Source organism: Pogoniulus pusillus, chromosome 35 (assembly GCF_015220805.1).
Source record: "Pogoniulus pusillus isolate bPogPus1 chromosome 35, bPogPus1.pri, whole genome shotgun sequence".
NCBI classification, from domain to species: domain Eukaryota; kingdom Metazoa; phylum Chordata; class Aves; order Piciformes; family Lybiidae; genus Pogoniulus; species Pogoniulus pusillus.
Window position 1 is genome coordinate 4,693,571 of NC_087298.1, and position 20,220 is coordinate 4,713,790.

Here is a 20,220-nt window from a genome sequence, read left to right on the forward strand (position 1 = left end):
CACACCACAGTCCTGTATATGGAAGGCTCTGGTACATTCCAAGCTGCCAGAATCTGCATCCTCCTGCTCTGAGGTCTACATGCTCTCCACCAAGCTCATTCAGCAGGCTGTGTTTCTGTTCTCCTTCTTTCTTTGAGAACTACAAGCTGTTCTGGATGAGGGCTACCACTGCTCATGAGCGTGATCACTGCCCAGCCAAAGAGAGCCAAGATCAGCCATCTCCTGATGTCAGGAGACACAACAAAGCTTGGGAGTCTTTGCTTAGACTTCATCTTTCCTTCTGGGATATAGCTTCTTATGCTCAGCAGCAGCACTGATGTATAAAAGCAGATGAGCAGTGGCAATGTTTGCTTGATTCAGCTAATACCCAACAATACCCCCAGCTACACTGACTCAGCTGTCAGCACACACTGAGCTGTATAAGTGGTACCACAGAAAAAGGAGGAAACCACAGTGTAAATGCCTCTGCAGGAGACAATGGACTGGGAGAGAGGTAAAGCCTCATAATTCTTTCATGATCTGCTACTAGCAACACGGAGCAAGCAGCATATTGTGGCAATGTCACATTTGCCCTCGTTGTCACCCTCAGCTGTATGTGATGCTTCATTTCTCTGCATCTCCCCAGTCCTCTGACACTGAAGCACAAGCAGGAGATGATTTCACACTCAAGGAGCACAGCTATGCATATGCTTTGCACGGGTACAAGGCTGACCACTGTGGTGGTGGGGAATGAGTAGGAGGTGCAGCATCATTCAGTGGTCTGCTTGTGGGTCCTGATAGAGGAGTAAGCACAGGGCAGAGCACAGAACTTGGGGGAACCAGGACTTGCAATCCTCTCTGCCCTTGGAGATGAGTACTACTTGATGCTGAGGGTCTTGTGCTGAGGTTAGTTCTCTACCCAGCTCTTACGACCTCAGCAAAAGCAGTTTGTCTCCGAGTCTTGGGGTTTCTTCCTTCCATCTGCTCAGCTAGGGAGAGACCATTCCCACCTTAGAGTACAAGGTCTGACTTAGCATCAGCTAAGTGATTTGAGACACTCATACCCTCAAACCACCACCTCTCTGGGCCTCCTCACCATCCTTGTGAAGCCCCCTCCAGATGTGTGCTCAGAGACCCAGCAGCTGTGGGCAGAGGGGAAGAAAGCTCTGCCAGGGACAGGAACACTGAGAAAGGGAGTGGGAAGACTCCCGAGCTACAAAGCACCACAGCAGCAGCACAGCCACCACCTCAAGGTAGGGCAGCCCCCTGCCAAGGACCTCACCCTTTAAAAAGCCTAGTCCCTTGGCTGCCAGAGCTCTGCTGTGTGCACGCTACAAACACATTCAAAGTGTTTGCTCTTTTCTTTATAAACCTTGCATTTTGCATGCTCACAGCAGCCACTCCAGCCTGCACCAGCCTTCAGCTTGGTCTGACCTCCCAGGTGGGATGCAGAGGTGGTGTTAAAGCAGGCACAGGTTTCCCTGTCCCCACTTAAGGATGTCACCCTTCTTCTTTCTAATGAGGCCTCCCACTTCAGCTCCTCAGCTTCAACACTAAAACCAGGGCAAGGATCACGGGCTCACAGGATGTAAGGGTTTGGAGGGGACCCAAAGGGATCATTGAGTCCAACCCCCTCTGCCAGAGCACAGATCACAGAGGAACACATCTAGACAGGCCTTGAAAGTCTCCAGGGAAGGAGACTCCACAACCTCCCTGGGGAGCCTGTTCCAGTGCTTTGGGACCCTTACAGGAAAGAAGTTCCCCCTTGTGTTGAGCTGAAACCTCCTGTGCTGCATCTTCCATCCATTGCTCCTTGTCCTATCCCAGGCAGCAAGTGAACAGAGCCTGATCCCCTCCACTCCTGACCCCCAGCTCTCAGAGACTTAGAAACATTGATTAAATTCCCTCTCAGTCTTCTCTGTGCTCCTACCCATCATGGGCTGGAGGCTGTGGTGCCTCCCTCACAGAACCACAGCAGGCAGTGAGGCTCAGCTTATCCAGGGGACCACCTAGGCCACAGCCACCATGATGTGCAAGAGCAATACCACAGGTCCCCCCATCTGGCACAGGCAGAGACATGGCCTGGCTACAGCAACCAGAACCAAGACATAAAAAGCACTTTGCACCACGGTCATGTTCTCCCCTCGTCCCTTCCCCCTCATCCCCTTCGGAGCTTCTTAACTTCAGAAACCTTCCTCCAGAGGAGTGTTGGAGTGACAGAAAACATTTTCCAAGCCTAATATCAGTTCCAGATGTTCACAGCCATTTCAGTTTGTACCTCACCCTGTAAAACACATTTCTCCCTCTCCCTCTCTCAAGTGCAGCGCCTGCTTGGTCCATGACATCATGGGCTGGCGGGGCTGGCCGCGCACACACACACACACACACAGAGACGCGCCTGCGCCCTCTTCCAGAGCCCCACGTTCAAACAAAGAGCATCACTCAACTACAAAGCTGTCGCACACATGGAATTATGAGTAATTTCCACCAGTTTTAACAAACAGTTGGGGATGTAATTGCTCTCCATCTTCTCCTCCGGCTCCCGGGCGGAGAGCGGCTCGCTCCCCGCGCGCTGGTGTTGAAAGCGCGGTTTGTTTCGCGCGCAGCTTCGCCTCCCCTTAGCCTCAGATGGTCCAAGGGCTGTGTTTTGCTAAGGACTGGCAATAAGCCTCTTTAAAATGCATGTACAGCTGGGGGCGGTCAATCCATGAGAGCTCCCAGCTCCTTCTGCCCTGTCCTACAGCAGCGCTGCCCTGTGTGGAGTCCAGTGGGGAGCAGAGGGGGCACACGAGAAACCAGTCTCCAGACTCCCTTCTGACTCGGCTCCAAGAAGAAGAGGTGTAAATATTTTCTGTCTTGAGGCTACATCTCCTAGTTGCAAAGCAAAGGGGAAGTCAATGGGTTCTGCAACAGTGAGAGCCCAGAAGTGTTTGCGAGGCAAAAGGATGGCAGAAAGTAGGTTAGGCAGGGGCCAGGAACCAGCTTGCCATGGGGCTGAAGAGCAGGTGGGCACAGCTCTAGCCCCAGCCAAAGTCAGGAATCTCACAATGAAATGACTACAGCTGAACCAAACCAAAATCCCTGCACAAGCACAAACAACCCACACATTAAAAACTCAAAGAGATCAAATGGATGAATGGCAGCAGCTTCAAGAGCCCTCAAACCTTGGAGAATCACCCCATCCCAGCAATTCCATGCTCCACAAATACCCATGGTGCTCCTCCCAGCATCAGGAGCAACCTGCCAGCAGCCAGGAGACTGATGGGCAAGGAAGATCTGCCAATATCCACCAAAACTCATACAGAGTTCATGCCCCACAGCTCCCTCCCAGAGCTTCCTCCTTCTGAGGCTGACTTATTGTTTCGGTGGATGCTGCTGAGATGTGCTGGAGAGGTGATGCAGCACAAGGGGTGGGTGACAGTGGTGAGAGGATACCCTTGGCAGGAGTTTTGGCTGGGTGAAGAATGGTCCCAAGCAAAGCCTTTGAGAGCTGCAGCAGTCAGCACCTCTGCAAATCTAGGCAAGATATGTGCAAGAATCAAGTCATCTGGCATTAGGGGCCTGTAGGGTAGGAAAGGAATGAAGGCAGGAATGCTCTTTGGTTATAAACAACCTGGGAAAAAAGGGGGAGATTTAGGACTGGCTTTTCTTTTTAATTGTTAATGAGGTCATTCTGTCCCAAACAGTCCTCCTCACTAGGGAGAGGGGAGGGCAGCTCCCCACAATGAATTCAGTCACCTGTCAAACACATGGCAGTCATGAAGGGAAAATAATAATAATAATAATATTAATCTGTATTTCCTACTCTGGCTACCAGGACTTCAAAAGAGAACCCCCACACTTCCCTGGTCTGGCCTCATCTGACCAATGTGTGAGCAATCTGTAATCCTCATGCAAATCAAAGCCCCTCCTTTGGTGGCTTGTTTTCTTTCTCTGGTACTGGAGGTTGCCCCCTGAGATAAAGAACAAACCCTCTGCCACGTTGGGAAACTACAAACATAACCCAGGGGCCATGGTCATATCAGGCAAGGTGTAGGAGAAAGCTCCCGAGGGAGAGGATTGATGTGTGAGCCATGAGCCAGAGCTCCTTGCAGGGGTCTCCACAAGCAGCCAGGACTGCCCAAGGTGTGAGGTTCTGGCTTTCTCCAGCATAAAAAGTCCAGGTCATGTAGCACAAAGGTTTTGGATGCAGTGGTAATAGAGGCTGCAGAAGCAGAATAGATGGGCCTAAGATGAACAGAGGGAGGGAAAGCTTCCCAGTGCTCTGCAGCAGCTCATGGCAGCAGAAGGCTTGGCTCTGAGGGTCTTACAAAATTAGCGAGGAGAAGAAAAAAGCCACCACCACAAGGTGAGTGAGCTTCCAACCAAGATCTAAGTTCTGCCTGTGTGTAACTCCCACAATAACAGAATCATCTTATATGGAAAAGGGTTTTAAGGCCATCAAGTCCAACAGTCAGCACAACACCACCATGCCTGTTACACCACAGCTGAAGTGCCATGTCCACACATTTCTTGAACATCTCCAGGAATGGTGACTCCACCACCTCCCTGGGAAGCCTATTCCAATGTCTGACCACTCTTGGAGCAAAGAAAGTTTTCTTAATATCCAACCTAAACCCTCCCTGGTGCAATCTGAGGCCATTTTCCTTTGTCCTATTACTAGTTGCTTGGGAGAAGAGAGCAACCTCCAGCTAACGCCAACCTCCTTTCAGGTACCTGTAGAGAGCAATAAAGTCTCCCCTCAATCACCTCTTATCCAGGCTTGCTCTGAATTATCTTCCCAAAAACGACTTCCCAACAGAGAAACACAGACAAACACCTCATCAGGATGGCAATGAAGCTCTTGCAAAGCTGCATGAGTGCAGTGACATTCCTCCTTCCAGCACCAACCCTGTCCCCACCTTCAGCCCAGCCAGCCACATCTCACATAAGCTGACCAGGTTCCACCTTAGAGCAAATGAGGTTACCACCCAAAGCAGGAGCTGTCACAGAGTTACTCCAGTAACAGGTAGAAACTCTCTTCCCATGTTCCCTTACTGTGGGGGAGCAGAAATTAGGTACTGCCAGCATCTGGGGTAGGAGCCTTCACACAGAGATGAATCTCTGCTTTGGTCATCAGTACTGGCTGCCCCTGACATACCACATAAGCTTCTTCAACAAACTGCATCCAAAATCCTCAAGCACAAAGCAGCAGGAGGTTCTGCCTGGCTTTCCACATGGCAGTAGCATCACTCAAGTTCTCAAGTACTAGTTTCTGAAATACATCATGGACTCAGCAAGTCAAACCCCATCCTTCATACCTCTACACCTTGCCCAGCAGCCACTGGAGCATGGCTTGAATTGCTGATGAAACCTCTGCAAGGCACACAGTCCCTAGTCCAAGCCTGAGCTGGGAACTGAACTCCAGCCCAGGCAACTTCTTCCCTTGGAGAAGTTTTGTGCTGTTTAAATGTTCTCCATAAACGTTGTAGGCTTCAAGTTACTTTGATAAATATGCAAGGCAACTTCAAGTGTCCTTTCAGAGGCTGGTGTACAATGCTGTACTCACTGAAGTAGACTAGTAAACCCTTGAGTTGCTGAGGGCTGACCTTCCTCCCACAGCCACCATCCTCCAGCATTTCAGACTGATCTGATCAGAAACTCCAGCTCAAAGCTCTCATAGTGAAAAAGGGCAAACAATTTCCTTCTGCCATGATGCATTTTTGTATTTCCCCTTCCCCTCAAATATTTATGTCTGCAGAAGCCTTCAGAAGCATTCCCTGAATGAAGCAGCTTTGATACCTTATATAACACCTTAGCTTTATGCACAGAAGCAGCAGCTCCGAGTGCTCTCTGCATCAAGACTGCCCTTGGCAGCTGCACTCACCTGTGTAGAGGTCCGTGTCTGTGTACTCATCCACCTTCTTGTGGTGCAGGACGTAGTCAGACACCTTTGTCCCAATGGCTGGCTGCACATCCAGCCACTCCAGAGAGACCACTGTGCTGGAGGGCTCCACGGTGGGGGACAGGCGCAGGCTGTGCAGGAGACAAGAAAGAAACCAAGTAAGATATTAGCTCCCTTTCTGGGGAGGAGTCCCCTTCTACAAAGAGCACAACTCCAGGCAGGGCTCACACTCATACACAGGGATGTGCACATGGACCCTCAAGGACAGGAGCACAAGGGGAGGGCAGGTAGGTGAGCATGGAAGTACTTCCAGTTGACGGCCAGTAGCGCTCAACCTACTGCAATGTGTCCTTACCTCTCCCTGCTTCTGGAAAAGCCTAGGTTGTGCCAGAACAAACATGCAACCTCAAATGTCCCATCAAAAGGAGCCTTTAGCTCCTGGGAGAACCCACAGTGTTCCCACTAGGAGACAAGGACCAGCTACCCAGAGGCAAAAGAGAAGGGGAGGATCCAGCTTAACCCTCATACAATATGGTGGGGTTGAGTCTACAGGAGGGGAGGTCCAGTCACCAGTACCAGTAAGAAAAGGCAAGGGAGGGTGGGAAGGAGGGAAGAAGGCAGCTGTGGCTTGGAATCTACTCAGCTGCACATGAGTGAGGCTGTGAGGCATGGGCAACAGTGAAAGCAGGGCAGTTGGGCAGGAGCTCCAGCCCAGCTCAAGGAATGCACGGTGATGGGTGAAGGTAGAACAGATTTGTGCTCCTGGGCATGCCAGTGCAAAGGCCTCTGCTCTTTTTGCACCAGGGTAAGTGACAACATGAAGTGTAAGGCTACAGAGAGCCCAGCCCCAAACATTTGAGCGTGTTTGTTGAACTTAGGATGGGAAACAAAACCCTTCCATGGATTTTGGCTCACTAAGGAGGTGTTCTGCTCCTTGTGGCTCACTGGAGCCAGTCTTCCTGCGTTCTCAGCTAATTCCCCATCAGTTTGCTCCTGATTTGCTCTTGCTCTGACAAGCCACAATGAATTGCACTGTAATTCCATTTCTTTCAGCATTAGAAATCCCATTCTACAAGCCCTGCTAATCAGGTGATGAAAATCTATAAGGAAACCTTCCAGGGCCACAGCTGGAGCCAGGATATCCTAAAGGCATCAGTCACACAGTGGAGTGCTGGACTGTGGCCCTGGGGCTGGGAGGTGAGAGGCAGGAGGTGCCCATGGGCTGAGCCTGAGGGACAGGGAAGGGCGCTGGGGGGCTGCGACCCGCGGGAAGGGCTGGCAGGATACGTACACGGGCGGAGGGAGAGGGCTGCAGTTGGGGAGTCCGTTCTCATCGAAGGCGCTGAGGTCACACCTGCACCAGTCCTCGATCACATCGCCTTTCCCCGAGCACCAGTATGAGCTCATCAGGGCTGCCTTGAAAGCCTGGCGTGAGAACAGAAGGCGTGAACACGTGCACCAAGGAGCGGGGAAGTCCTGCCAGCACCAGCACTGGGCTGTGTGCGGAGCTCTGGGACCGGGGAGCACACGGGAGGTCCTCCTCAGCTCTGCCCTGGACCCTCTGCATGGCCCTAGGCAAAACTCTTTGCCTCCCTGGGCTTTGGCTCCTGTGGATTGAGCGATGCTGGTTCAACCCTGGGTGCTGCTTTTGGTGTGGGGATGAGGAGTGCTGAGTGATCCTACAGAAGGGATCTCCTCTGAGCTGAAGAAATGCCAATGAAAGCCTATCTGTGACTCTGGATATCTTACTTAGGGTACCTCTATGCTGTTGCTGCGCACAGTGAAATAGGCCAGCTGGGCCTGGAGCAGGAACGGTGTGGATGGCAGCAGGGAAGTGATCATGGCCCTGCACTTAACACTGGTGAGGCCACAGCTCCAGTACTGGGTTCAGTTTTGTGCTGCTCACTGCAAGAAGGACATTGAGGTGCTGGAGCAGGTCCAGACAAGAGCAACAAAGGCTCTGGAGAACAGGGCTGGTTCAGCAGCTGAGAGAACTGGGCTTGCTTAGTCTGGAGAAGGCTTGAGGGGAGACCTCATTGCTCTGTTTGACTCCCTGAAAGAAGGTGGGAATGAGGTGGGGTTGGTCCCTTCTCCCAAGTGTCAAGTGACAGAATGAGAGGAAATGGCCTGAAATTATGCCAGGACAGGTTTCAGTCAGACATTATGAAAAAATTCTTTGCTGCAAGAGTGGTCAGGCACTGGAACAGGCTGCCCAGGGAGGTGGTGGAGTCAGCAGCCCTGGAGGCGGTGGCACTTTGCAGCGTGGTGTTGGGCTAACAGTAGGACTTGATGAGCTTAGAGGTCTTTTCCAACCCAAACAATTCCACAATCCTTCCATGTGTTCGTCCTGCAGCTGTTTCTGTTCCCTGATAAGGATAAAATTAATTCAATCACAGAATCATTTTGGTTGGAAAAGACCATTAAGATCATCAAGTCCAACTATCAAATTCCTACTTCTCCACTTCCATCCTTCTCATAGCTTAGTCATTCATCCAAGCTGCCCTGCTGCAAGCAATCTGCTCCACTTGCAGGAGGGACAGTCACAAGCACAATGGCAGCATCTGGAAGAAAAAAATCTCAATGATTCTGTGAAATACTTGCAGTGTTCCCCAGCTGGGTAGTCTCCCCTCTGCAGGCTGTCCCCAGTCTGACCAGGCACCCTCCTGACTGCTCCTAATGATGCCAGTGGATCCTCAGAACAAAAACTGTTTATCTGCTGGGGGCTGGGGCTGAAACACTTTGCATGAATTTCCAAAGCCCTCCAGGTCTGCCCCCACAGCATCCTCTCTGTGCTCATCCCACAGTCTTGGGTGCTCAGTGTCAGTGCCCTGGCTGCAGGATAGGGCATCCCTTGCTCTGTATCTCGCTGTAGTTCAGAGCTGTAAATCCTGCATGGATTTACCATGGTTTCTCCTGCTACCCTTTGCCTGTTGCAACTAATTACAGCTCCAGCTTGGCAGGCAGCATCTCTCCCTGCACACATGGCCAACGTTCAACCCAACCCTCTGAAACTACAACACCCTGCTAGAATAATCATCACACCAAAACTTCCTCCACTAAAACAGACCTCTTTGTAATGCTTTTGACCTTTCAAAGAGCACATTTTGGGGCTGAAATGCCTTCAGGGGCCTTCGTCCACGTAGGCAGTCCAGCTCCCAGAAGCACCATTCCAGCCACTCAAAGCCTCCTGCAGATGCCTGGCCCCGGTGATATCACCCACGCTGCCAAGTCACGCCTAAAGATCAATCCATGCCCTTTGAGGAGGACAGGCATGGCTCTGGTGGCTGTGGCATTCAACAGAGAACTCGAGGAAAAGCACCATCCCAGGGAGGGTTCTGAAAGGAGGAGATATAAATAGAGCCTGATGTCAGGGCTCTCATTGTCCAGCAGTTTTGTCGCTCTCCCCAAACACCCCCCAGCACTTTTATAGAGGCGCCTCAAGGCTCTTGCCTCTGAAACTTTTTTTTCTCTGCTTCCAGGCATTTACAAAATGAGACTGTTCCAGAAAGGAGGAAAAAAAAAATATATATCAATCAGCACCAAAAAGGAAGGAAAAAACATGTGAAAGGGAGAAAATGTGATGTTATTTTACTTTGTTCTTTAGAATGTAATGGAGATGCTGGGTTGGAAAGGGCATCACAAAGCAACTGAAGAGCAGGGAAGAGAGAGAGAGGAGTTTCTCTGACACTGGGTGAATGGGAACAGACACATGTCTGTGGAGAACAACAGGTCTCTACAGGATGAAACCAGCAAATGATACAGGCAGATGGATGGGGAAGCATGTGCTCTCCCTGGGAAGCAGGCTGGATCCATGTGCTGTGGATACTTGTGCATGGACATGCACTGTGGGTGAGGGCAGATGGGTGATCCATGGAACAGCTGGGAAGTCACACTGATGCCATCGTTTTGCTGTCAGCCCAACCCTTGCTGCTCTGCACGTTCCCTCCCTATCCCTTAACCCACCTCCTCTTTCACATCCCCAGAGAAGAAATCCCTTCCCAACCCATTCATGCACTTTAGCCAAATTCTGTAGGCAATTCCTTGCCTCTGTTTTGTTTTTTCTCTGCTGGTAAGTGCAGGGCTGGATGAGCAATCCCCTCTGCTCAGCCTGCCCAGCCTCACATCCGTTTTAATTAGATCCTGCAGGTACCAAGCAGTCATCTGCCTTGTGTCAACCTTCACCCAAACAAGGTTAGCTAATCGATGTGCCCTTCAATTGCACTCATTAAGGTGAGGGCACCTACACCCACTAACTGTGTTACTCAGGGCATCGCTAGCCCCCAGTGCCAGCTGCTGCCTCCCTCCCTGACGTCAGGGCCAGGCTGGGGTAACCAAGGAGCCAGGGCACACCTTCCTGTGTTTTCCAGCAGGATTCTGAGCCACTGGTTTCCAGGATTTTACAGTTAGTGCCCGGGAACAAAGGACACTGACTGGAAAATGGAGTGGGGAAGTGGCAAGAGAGAATTGATCACAGAATGCTGTGGAATGGAAGGGACCTCTAGAAGTCCAGCTCCCCTGCAGCAAGCTGCTCAGAGCCCCACCAAGCCTGACTTTGAATGTCTCCAGGGATGGGCAGCCTGTTCCAGTGTTCCATCACTCTCATTGTGAAGAACTCCTTCCCAATGTCCAATCTACATCTACCTTGCTCTAGTTTAAAACCATGATAGGGAGAAATGGGTAAGATCATGCAGAAAGTAGGGGTGGAGTTTGCTGCACAAAGATGTTCAGCATCATTTTAGGAGGCTCTACACTCACCAGCCTGCTTTCTGGGGACATGCAGTTGCTCTGCAATAATTTCAGGACAAATAGAGGGTCTCCATGAGCTTTGAGGACTCTCTGGTCCTCCCAGCCCACAAGTCAGGTACAGCTATTGCTGTATTGCATGCAGAGCCCACCCTTCCTTCCCCAGCTCCAGGTGCTGCCTGCAGTGGTAGAAGCTGCTCTTAGGCTCTGCCAGAGATCAGCAGTTGGAGTCCCTTCCTTTGCAAAGGTATCAGCTTTAACCAGCCCAGCCCCAAGGCATGCTGCAGGCCTGTGCTCCTCAAGTGGTAACCACATGAAAGCCTCTCATTCCCTTTCTCCTTCTGACAAGGTAGCCCAGGAGACATGGGACCACTCACACACACCCAAGGAACAGCAGCTGCTGCTCAAAGCAGGAGTCCAATGTCACAGGAAGACCAAGAGTAATGGACAAAGGCTGCAGTGAAGGTGCAGAGAGACATCCCATGGGCAGCTGCAGCCTTTCAGAAACTGCAGGTGGGAATACACAGCAACTTCCCTGGTCTGTGGTGGCTGAGCAACACCTTCCTTTCCTGCCATAGAATCAGAACAATAGCTTGGTTGGGAAACACTTTAAGATCATTAAGTCCAACCATAACCTAACATCTCCCTGTACACAACTGCTAGACCATATCCCTGAGCTGGTCATCCAAATGACTTTCAAACATCTCCAGGGATGGTGACTCCACCACCTCCCTGGACAACCTGTTTTAATGTCTGAGCACTCCTTCAGTAAAGACATGTTTCCTAGTATCCAGTCTAAACCTCCCCTGATGCAACTTAAGGCCTTGGAGTGAGCACCTCCAAATCTCCCATCCTTGCCTGCTGCCATGCTGGAAGAGTGCAGCAAACTCTCTCTTCACTGCCAGGTGACAGCATCTACAACAAGAAGGCCATCTCCAACATGACCATCTCCACACTGGATGCTTCACCACACTGCTCACATGAAGCTCTCAACCTGGGGAAACCCAACAACCTCTGGAAGCAGAAAGGTCTTCCCAGCAGCAGCCTTGCCTGCTGGGGATGTCAGACTGGGGGGCCCCGACACATTGTCCTGTGCTTGCCAACCACTCCCTGGGATCCCAACGCCCCTCTGTGCCCTCAGGCAATTTTATCTTTGGTTTTCAAGTATCCAAATTGTATTGTTTCCTTGTGAGTCAGGCCATTTAGTTTATGTCCTTCAGTGCCAGAGGGGAAATTTATGAGATGAGAAACTGGCTCGAAACGTTTACTTTCTAGATGACGACTCATGCCATTAGATATATAGCATTATGAATCACAGCAACAGCATCTAATTTGCTCTTAAAGGTATAATAGGTCTGACTCCCCACACCCATACACACACATCTACTGGATTGATAGTTCCCCCTTAGGATGGCTAGTTCATTTGTTTTGACACCAGCAAGACTTAGAGGACCATAAAGTCCCATCTTACCATAAGTTAAGCCTATTCATAAAGAAAATATTAGGGAAACGAATGATCAGCTAAGCACATTCATCCCACACTCAATTGCATATGGATCTTTCTCCTGTTGTTATTTGTGCTCAAGGGGAGGCCATTTGGCCCCAGTTTATGGCTTAGACACTTCTGCAACGGAATATAGAAGAACATTTCCTTTGTCCTCTGTTAGACCTGGCTGATGGAGGGAGAAAGTATTAAGTTATTTCTGACCGTGGGGTTTTTTTGCTGTTGACATCCCCAGAGAGGAAAATCATAGGCCATGAAGAAACCTTTCAGATCAGCATTTGCAGGAGTCAGCACACAATACAGGGGCTGGTGTTTCTCCAGATGGGGTACTGGAAAGGGCATGTGCTGGGTGCTTGTTCTCATCTGTGGATTCCAATGTGCTGTTCACATTTGTCCTGGCTACATTTTAGCTTTGGTGGTCGACAAAGAAACCAGAGAATTGTAGAATGAATGCTGGGTGCTTAGCTGTGAACATCTGGTCTTCTCCATGGCTGACAGGGATATGAAAATCTGGCTCAATTGTTTCTTTGAGCCTAGGTTGGTTTGTGGTTGATAAGCACACCTCAGTTTCTGGGGAAAAGAGTTAAAGAGAAAACCCAGGGAAATGGCAAAATAACCCCAAATGAGTGTGCAGGCTGGACAGAGATATGTCTGAGACATCAGAGGTGACCTAAAAGCTGATGATTTGGTAAACCTTAGGTTTTGTACTGGTTTACCCAGGTCTTTCTTTGCTTGTTTTTTGTTCTAAATGTAGAAGGAAGGGAAGAAGAATGGAAGCAGATTGGGCCATGCCATGAACAGGCTGAGCTCATGCCCAGAGACACACCAGTCAATGGAGACATTCTATCCCTTCCTCTTTGCAGGATGGAGATGGTGCCTGCACATCACTATGGCCTTCCCTCCAGCACAGGCAGATACCACCAGAGCAGGCAGAGGGCTGTCTGGTGAGGTACAGCTGGGCTCTGCTTACCAGTAAATCCTGTCACACAGCAGTGCCACTCCACATGGTGCCTGACAAAACTGAGCCACTGACTGGAGCTCCTGGACTGCTCCAAGCAGTCTGTGGAGAGCAACAGCAACACTGACTGCTCATCAAGGGAAAGAAGGCAACTATGGATCAGGATTTCACAGCCTGAACGGGATGCTGCCATGATTCACAGATTGCACTGGGTTAGAAGGGATCCTCAAAGGTCATCTTATCCAACTACTCCTGCAGTGAGCAGTGATATAGAATCATAGAATCAACCAGGTTGGAAGAGACCTCCAAGATCATCCAGTCCAACCTATCACCCAGCCCTAACCAATCAACTAGACCATGGCACTAAGTGCCTCATCCAGTCTTTTCTTGAAGACCCCCAGGGATGGTGCCTCCACCACCTCCCTGGGCAGCCCATTCCAATGGGAAATCACTCTCTCTGTGAAGAACTTCTTCCTAATATCCAGCCTATGCCTACCCTGGCATAACTTGAGACTGTGTCCCCTTGTTCTATTGCTGGTTGCCTGGGAGAAGAGGCCACCCCCCACCTGGCTACAATGCCCCTTCAGGTAGTTGTAGACAGTAATAAGATCACCCCTGAGCCTCCTCTTCTCCAGGCTAAACAGGCCCAGCTCCTTCAGCCTCTCCTCATAGGATATCTCCAACTAGATGGGGCTGCCCAGGGCTACATCAAATCTGATCTTGGATGATGGTAAGCTGGCTGGAGTAAGACATTTCTGTGCCCTTACAGTAACATCCAGAGCTGCTCACAGGAGAGAAATGTTGCTCCTTAGTCTAGACATCTCTGGGTGGAGAGGAAAAAAATAGGAGGAAAACTATGGATTTCCCAGGCCAGAGACTCTTTCCAGGATCACGCAGTTCGCGTCTGAATGTCTGCTCCAGGTTCACAGCAAAGGAGGATGAAGTTTCCCTACTGCTGTTGGCAGGTGATCTCATCCTGTGCTGCTCACACCCTCCTGCCTCCGCTGCCTGGCCCTGGGGAGCAGGATCACCAGCACTTCATCCCGGGAAGGCACAGCGGCGCTTTGCCGGAAAGGTCAGGGTGCTGGAAGGGACCCAGGGTGGGCAGCATCCTGGTTTCCATGATTTATGGGATCCGAGGGAGCAGAGGACACGGTAAAAGCTGGCAGCAGGGGAAATCAGCAGCCTTGGCGCTGCAGGAGCCTCCCGTCCCGTCCAGTCCCGCGGTGCCGGCTCTGCTCTCACACCTCAGCGCACGGCTCCAGCACCGGCGCTGCTACAATGGAGCCATTCTTCTCCTGCTCAGCCGGTGGGATGTGGGCTGGAGCTGCAGCAGGATGCTCCACAGCAGCAGGAGGAGGGCCAGCTAGCAGATACTAAACCAAAGCAAAACCAAAGAGGAAAAAAACCCCACCCCAAGCCAGCACACAAAATGCACCTCAGCACTACAAACGCCGTCCACGTTCACCCTGGCTCCTTTTCAGCTTGGGTGGAAAAAGAAATCATAGAGTCACAGACTGGCTTCAGCTGGAAGAGACCCTAAAGGTCATCTAGTTCTAACCCCCTTGCCATGGGCACAGAGACCTCTCACTAGACCAAGCTGCTCATCCAGCCTGGTCTTAAACACTTTCAGGGATGAGGCATCCACAGTGTCCCTAGGCAACCTGTTCCAGTGTCTCACCATCAGTGTCTCTTCCCAATGTCCTGTGTTCCAGTGTCTCTTCACAGGCACAGGCAGTGAAGTAGCTCTGGCTGAGAGCCCTTCCAGTGTCCCAGTCACAAGCCAGGCTCCTGCTGAGGCCAATGGGGCCAGCAGTGAGGGGGGCATACCCCCCAGTAAGGCTCCACACTGCTGACTGGCCTAGGTGAGCTGCAGGCAAATGCTGAAATGACTCAATTTTCAAATTAAACCAGGGTCCTTGGGGCCTTCTAAAAATCCAGGCTCCACATCCATTTGTCTTCTTAAATACAAACAACAGGAGTTTGAGGCCATTTCCCACCAGCAGCGAGGCTGATCTCTCCTGCCCCCCTTCCCTGAGCGCCCCACACCACCCTCCAAGCTCTTCTGCAGCTGGCTGAGCTGCTAGCAAGACAGGCTTTCTCCCTGCTTTGGATGTTTGGGGGGAAATAAACAGACCAGAAACACAGACCATGCTGCTGAACACGCCTGCCCCTTTCCTCTCCATTGCTGGCCATGGCTGCCCCATGGCCCTGCTCATGCACACCCCCATCAAAGTGCTCCCAGATGCACCAAATACTCCAGGTCTTGGTGCTGCTTCTGCACATTTGCTCCTGTAAATCCATAGTTTGCTTTGCACATAAGAAGGAAAACAGAGGCCATCAATAACTGGCAGTGTCCTGCTTCACTGTTCCTCCCTGCTGCTGGGAGGAGAAGAGATGCTCGAGCAGGACTGAGGGGACAAATCAAACCCCTGCTGATCATGCACTGAGATCATCCTGAAGCTCACAGCACAAGTGTCTCCACATAAATGCTCCCTGGGCAGCAAAAGGCTAAACCTGACTCCTAGAGCAGTTCTAAATTTCAAGCCCTTGCCTCAAAGCAAGGAGAAATCAGCATTCCCAATGACATGGAAACAAAAGAGTTTTCCAACTTACTTCACCTAATTTCCCTCTCAAAATGGTCAGTTTGAGCTGGCCTCAAATGTGCATGCATAGAAAAAAATCACAAATGAGCCCAAGGCATGGAAACTTACACTTAGAGCCTAGCAAGGTCATCAGCAAGCAGAAACAACATCAGCAACCGTGTGCTAGCTGTCAGTGCCTGACTCACTGTGCTGAGGCAGAAGGAAAGGCAAACCCACTGGAGACACTACACGAGGTGAAGTGGGAGAAATGTCTTTCCTTGTGTCCTGCCTCGTCTCTGCTGCTATATAGGAAAACTTCCAGCAAACTCTGTAGAGAGAATCACAGAACCATGGAATTGTTTTGTTTGGACAAGATCTCCAAGATTTTTGAGTCCAACCACTGACCCAACACCATCATGGCCAATAAAACATGTCACAAAGTGCCATGGCCATCTCTAGGGATGGGGACTCCAGCATCTTCCTGGGCAGCCTGTTCCAGTGCTTGACCACTCTTTCAATAAAGAATTTCTTTCCTAACACCCAACCACCCTGATGCAAGTCGAGGCTATTTCCTCTCATGTCATTGCTAGCTCTTTGGGATAGGAGACTGACCCCCCACCTTGCCCCAACCTCCTTTCAAAGAGCTGTAAAGTGTGAGAAGGTCTCTTCCTCTTCTCTAGATTGAACAAGCCCAGGTCCCTCAGCCACTCCTCATCAGACCTGTTCTCCAGACCTTTCAACAGCTCTGTTGCCCTTATCTGGACCCACTGCAGCACCTCAATGTCCTTTCTGAAGTGAAAGTCCCAGTACTCAAGGTGCAGTCTCGCTGATGCCGAGTACAGAGGAGCAGTCACTGCTCTGCTCCTGCTGGCACACTATTGCTGATACAGAAATAGCTGCTCACTGCCAGCTCTTGGTCTGCTGTTAGCATCTGTTCCAGCAGCATCCTTCACCCTGCAGCCAGCCAAATCTTTTATTCTGCCACCTCTAACCCCATCAATGCTGACGGAGAGCACTCTGGGGTGAAGGTGAGCACCCACACACAGATAGGCTCCCCAGGGATGTCCCTCCACCTATGGGTGAGCAGGTGGAAGGAGAAGGAGGAAGAAGGATGCATTGAAGGCAGCCCTCTGGAAGCCAGCTGCAGCTTCTCTTGCTTGGTTGCTTCATTGGGAGGTTGGTTGTTTGTGTGTTTGTTTGGTGGTTTTCCCAGCCTCTCAGCAGAAAGCACAATGTGGGCTCTCCTCCAGCTGCAGCTGATGGGGCCAGCCCTCTGCATGAACCAGGGGAGGGAGAGAGGGAGGGAAAGACTGAGGCTGCTGCTGGTGAAACACAGGCTGCAGCTCCACAGGACAAGGAGGCACCCCGAGTCAGCCTGGCAGGGCAGGCAGCATTAGCAGGGCTGGGAGGACAAGTAAGAAGGAGGAAGGGACCTTACAGACAGGGCCAGAGAGACAGGGAGTCATTACCATCTGGGTGCTGGGCAAGGAAAGAGAGTCAGTGGTAAAATGGGTCCATGGGGATCCCTCATATCCTGCTGGGTTCTGTTTGCTTTCACTGTCAGCCCTTTGCTGTTGACTAACCCACCCCTGGTACCCCAAAGGAAGTGTCTTCCTGCAGACTGCTGCTGAGAAGTGTCTTTTCTTCCCAAAGGGAACCAACATTCCCACTGCTCAACCTGTACCTGTAATGCCTGGGCCAAACACTACCTTGGACATGCTGAAAGTGGCATCTCAATACCTACACAAGAGCTGCCCAGCAGGAGGCATGGCTGAGGAAATTCAGGGTGAGACACAGGAAAGGCAGAAGAACCAAGGTAAGGAAGTCAGGCACAGCTGCATGGAAGAACCAGGAGGGTTGATAGACAGGAAAACAGGAGCAAGAGCAAGGGGCAGGCAAGGAGGGATAATGCCCATAAGGAAATTCAGTGCCAGAAGAAGCATGTAGAATATTTTGTCTGGATCTGGGCCTCATTCCTGGTGGTCACACCTCCACATGCTAGGATTGCCTCCTGCCCTGCAGCCCTCTGTGTCCCACTCACAGCTGCCGCTCGTTGGCTCACTCCAGGCACCTTAATCAAGTGCAGGCTCACTGCTAACAGGTGACCTTAAGCAGGTCTGACTTTTTGGGCTTGAGATTGGGGTTAGAGGGCTGTGGAGGGGGGGGTGCAGGCAGCAGTGGACCGACAAAGTGGGAAATCAATCTCCAGAGGATTAACACTGAAGTTCCTGAAGGAGGTGACGCAGCCCAGATCCAGAGAAGGGTGACCTGCAGCTTGGCTGGCTCCTCCTGGAGTAACAGTGACCTCCTGTGGCTGCGATACCGGCCCCAAGAGGCCGGGCAGACCCTTCCTCTGCACCGGCACTTTGCAAAGCCATGCTGGAGGGTTTTGGCCACCCCTTGCACAGCTACAGCTGAGATCTCAGAGCTGATCTAATGCCCGGCCCCTCAGACTCCTCTGCAGCACACCACTGCCTGCTGTGGGTGGACACTAGGAATGACCACGGTCCTGGCTGCTTATAGCTTTGCCTTCACCATCCTGGAGGCAAAGAGTCACAGGTCTATGAGGGCTGCAGGTGGTGGGCAGCAAGATCTGCCAGCTCCACTACTAACACATCCTAAAGCATTCCCCCCTCCACACACACAAACACTGCCTTGCACTAGAGCCCAGCTGGGCTGCACTGGAACCCAGCGTTTATCCAGAGACTGAGGAAGATAGACTTGAGAGGTGACCAAGGCAGAAGTACAGTGGTGGAGCTGGTCCACTGCTGGCTCACTCACCTCTCTGGTATCGTTGTCCTGGATCAGAGCATAGAGAGGCACCACTCGGTTGATCTCCAGCAGAACTGGTGTAGGACTGAGCTGCTCCTTGCCTGGGCGCCGGCACAAGTGGCAAGTGGATGGGCAACGCCCCTTCTCCTCACAGTGAATCTCCACACCTGAGATGAGGTGGTCATCAGACAACATCTGTGCTGTCAGCAGGCCTGATAAATAGGTGATGAAGGGCATGGATTTCAACTCCTTCTTGTTCCCAAGCTCAGTTGTTTCTGGTTTAGAGAGAGAGAAGGAACCAAACAACATTAAACGAATCCCAGCACAATCATCTTCCCCAAGCCAGCCTTTGCTGCAGCCAGCACAAATGCAGCTGCTGAAGGTGGAGGCCAGGTGGGAGCAGGTCATTAGAAAGGTCAAAGAGAGAAGGAGAAAAACAAGACTTGCAGGTCACTGCTTGGAATTGGGTAGAAAGTGTGAGCATTTCCAGACAAGCACTTCTAGGGTGACATGACTGATTGTGTTCTCCTTTGTCTCTTTTGTAACTTGCAGACTCATTTTCTGCCCTTCAACATGAAACAAAACCACCCAAGTTTATCTACCCTGCTGAAGAGAAACCTCTCCAGAGGGACGAGGTCAAAGAGCTGAGTGACCTCACCCCTGCCCCAGCACAAGCCCTCTCGAGTCCCTGTGGCCCTTAGCTGTCTCTTTTGGCTGACAAATTATCCAAGGAACCGAGACAGACTCAAAAGAGGCTGCAAAGAGATTGCACTGTGGGATGAAGTCCCTGGCAGAGGGGGTAAGTGGGTGCTGGAACAGACTCACTGCACAGGGACGAGATGGAGATGTTACAAAACCAAACTGTCAGCACTCTGCTCTCAGGAAATATTCAGGACTTTGAAACCCATTGTGAAACTTCCTGGTGGTCTTAACCACAAGGCAATAAACCCACAGAGCTGTACTTTGTCGTGCCTGTGTCCAAACGCTCCCTGAGGACAGGGGAAGTATCACACCTGGTGATGCCCTGAGCAAAAGAGACAGCACACCCAGCTTTATTCTGTACTCTTCTAGTTAAACTCTTTATCTACAGACACTTCTCTTGGGTTGGTCCAAGAAGGAAGGTCCAACTTTCATAACCTGGTGGTAGACCCACAGAAGTAAAGCCTTTCTCCATCTTGTGCCCAAAGGAGGTCAGAAGCATAGAATCACAGAATCTAGCACTGTAAGCTGGAATGCTGTTGCCTCTAGCAATAACTTCACAGAGTCAGAGTTATAGAATGCCAGGTTGGAAGGGACCCCAGGGATCATCTGCTACAACCTTTCTAGATGATAGTGTAGTTGAAATGAGCTGGCCCAGCATCCTGTCAAGATGCAACCATATTCATAGGGTTGAGTCAGGGTTGGAAGGGACCACAAGGAGCAGCCAGTTCCAACCCCCCTGCCATGCCCAGGGACATCCTACCCTAGAGCAGGCTGCACACAGCCTCAGCCAGCCTGGCCTTAAACACCTCCAGCCATGGGGTCTCAACCACCTCCCTGGACAACCCATTCCAGGCTCTCACCACTCTCATGCTCAGCAACTTCTTCCTCACATCCACTCTGAATCTACCCACCTCCAGCTTTGCTCCATTCCCCCCAGTCCTGTCATTCCCTGAGAGCTTAAAAAGTCCCTCCCCATCTTTTTTGTAGGCCTCTTAAGACACTGGAAGGCCACAAGAAGATCACCTGGGAGCCTCCTATTCTCCAGACTCAACAGCCCCAACTCTTTCAGTCTGTCCTCATAAAGGAGGTGCTC

The 20,220-nt window shown here is 51.2% G+C and overlaps 1 protein-coding gene and 1 long non-coding RNA gene across 11 annotated transcripts in view; one reads left to right on the top strand and one right to left on the bottom strand.

Annotated features, from left to right (window-relative positions):
* ASTN2 (astrotactin 2) overlaps positions 1-20,220 on the bottom strand; it is a 471,703-nt gene that overhangs the window by 104,106 nt on the left and 347,377 nt on the right. For 9 of the 10 annotated variants that reach the window (XM_064171672.1, XM_064171662.1, XM_064171667.1 and 6 more), the window contains 3 exons: positions 18,435-18,700; positions 7,155-7,288; positions 5,846-5,994 (listed from right to left, as the gene is read on the bottom strand). In XM_064171672.1, coding sequence (XP_064027742.1) covers positions 5,846-5,994; positions 7,155-7,288; positions 18,435-18,700 — 549 coding nt within the window. Of the gene's footprint in view, positions 1-2,088; positions 2,851-5,845; positions 5,995-7,154; positions 7,289-18,434; positions 18,701-20,220 lie in introns of those variants that run through there. The other variant, XM_064171670.1, reaches the window with a different exon arrangement.
* On the top strand, positions 18,696-19,395 carry LOC135190344 (uncharacterized). Its single transcript, XR_010308482.1, has 2 exons — positions 18,696-18,874; positions 18,978-19,395. It is a non-coding gene; the product is annotated as an uncharacterized LOC135190344 (long non-coding RNA).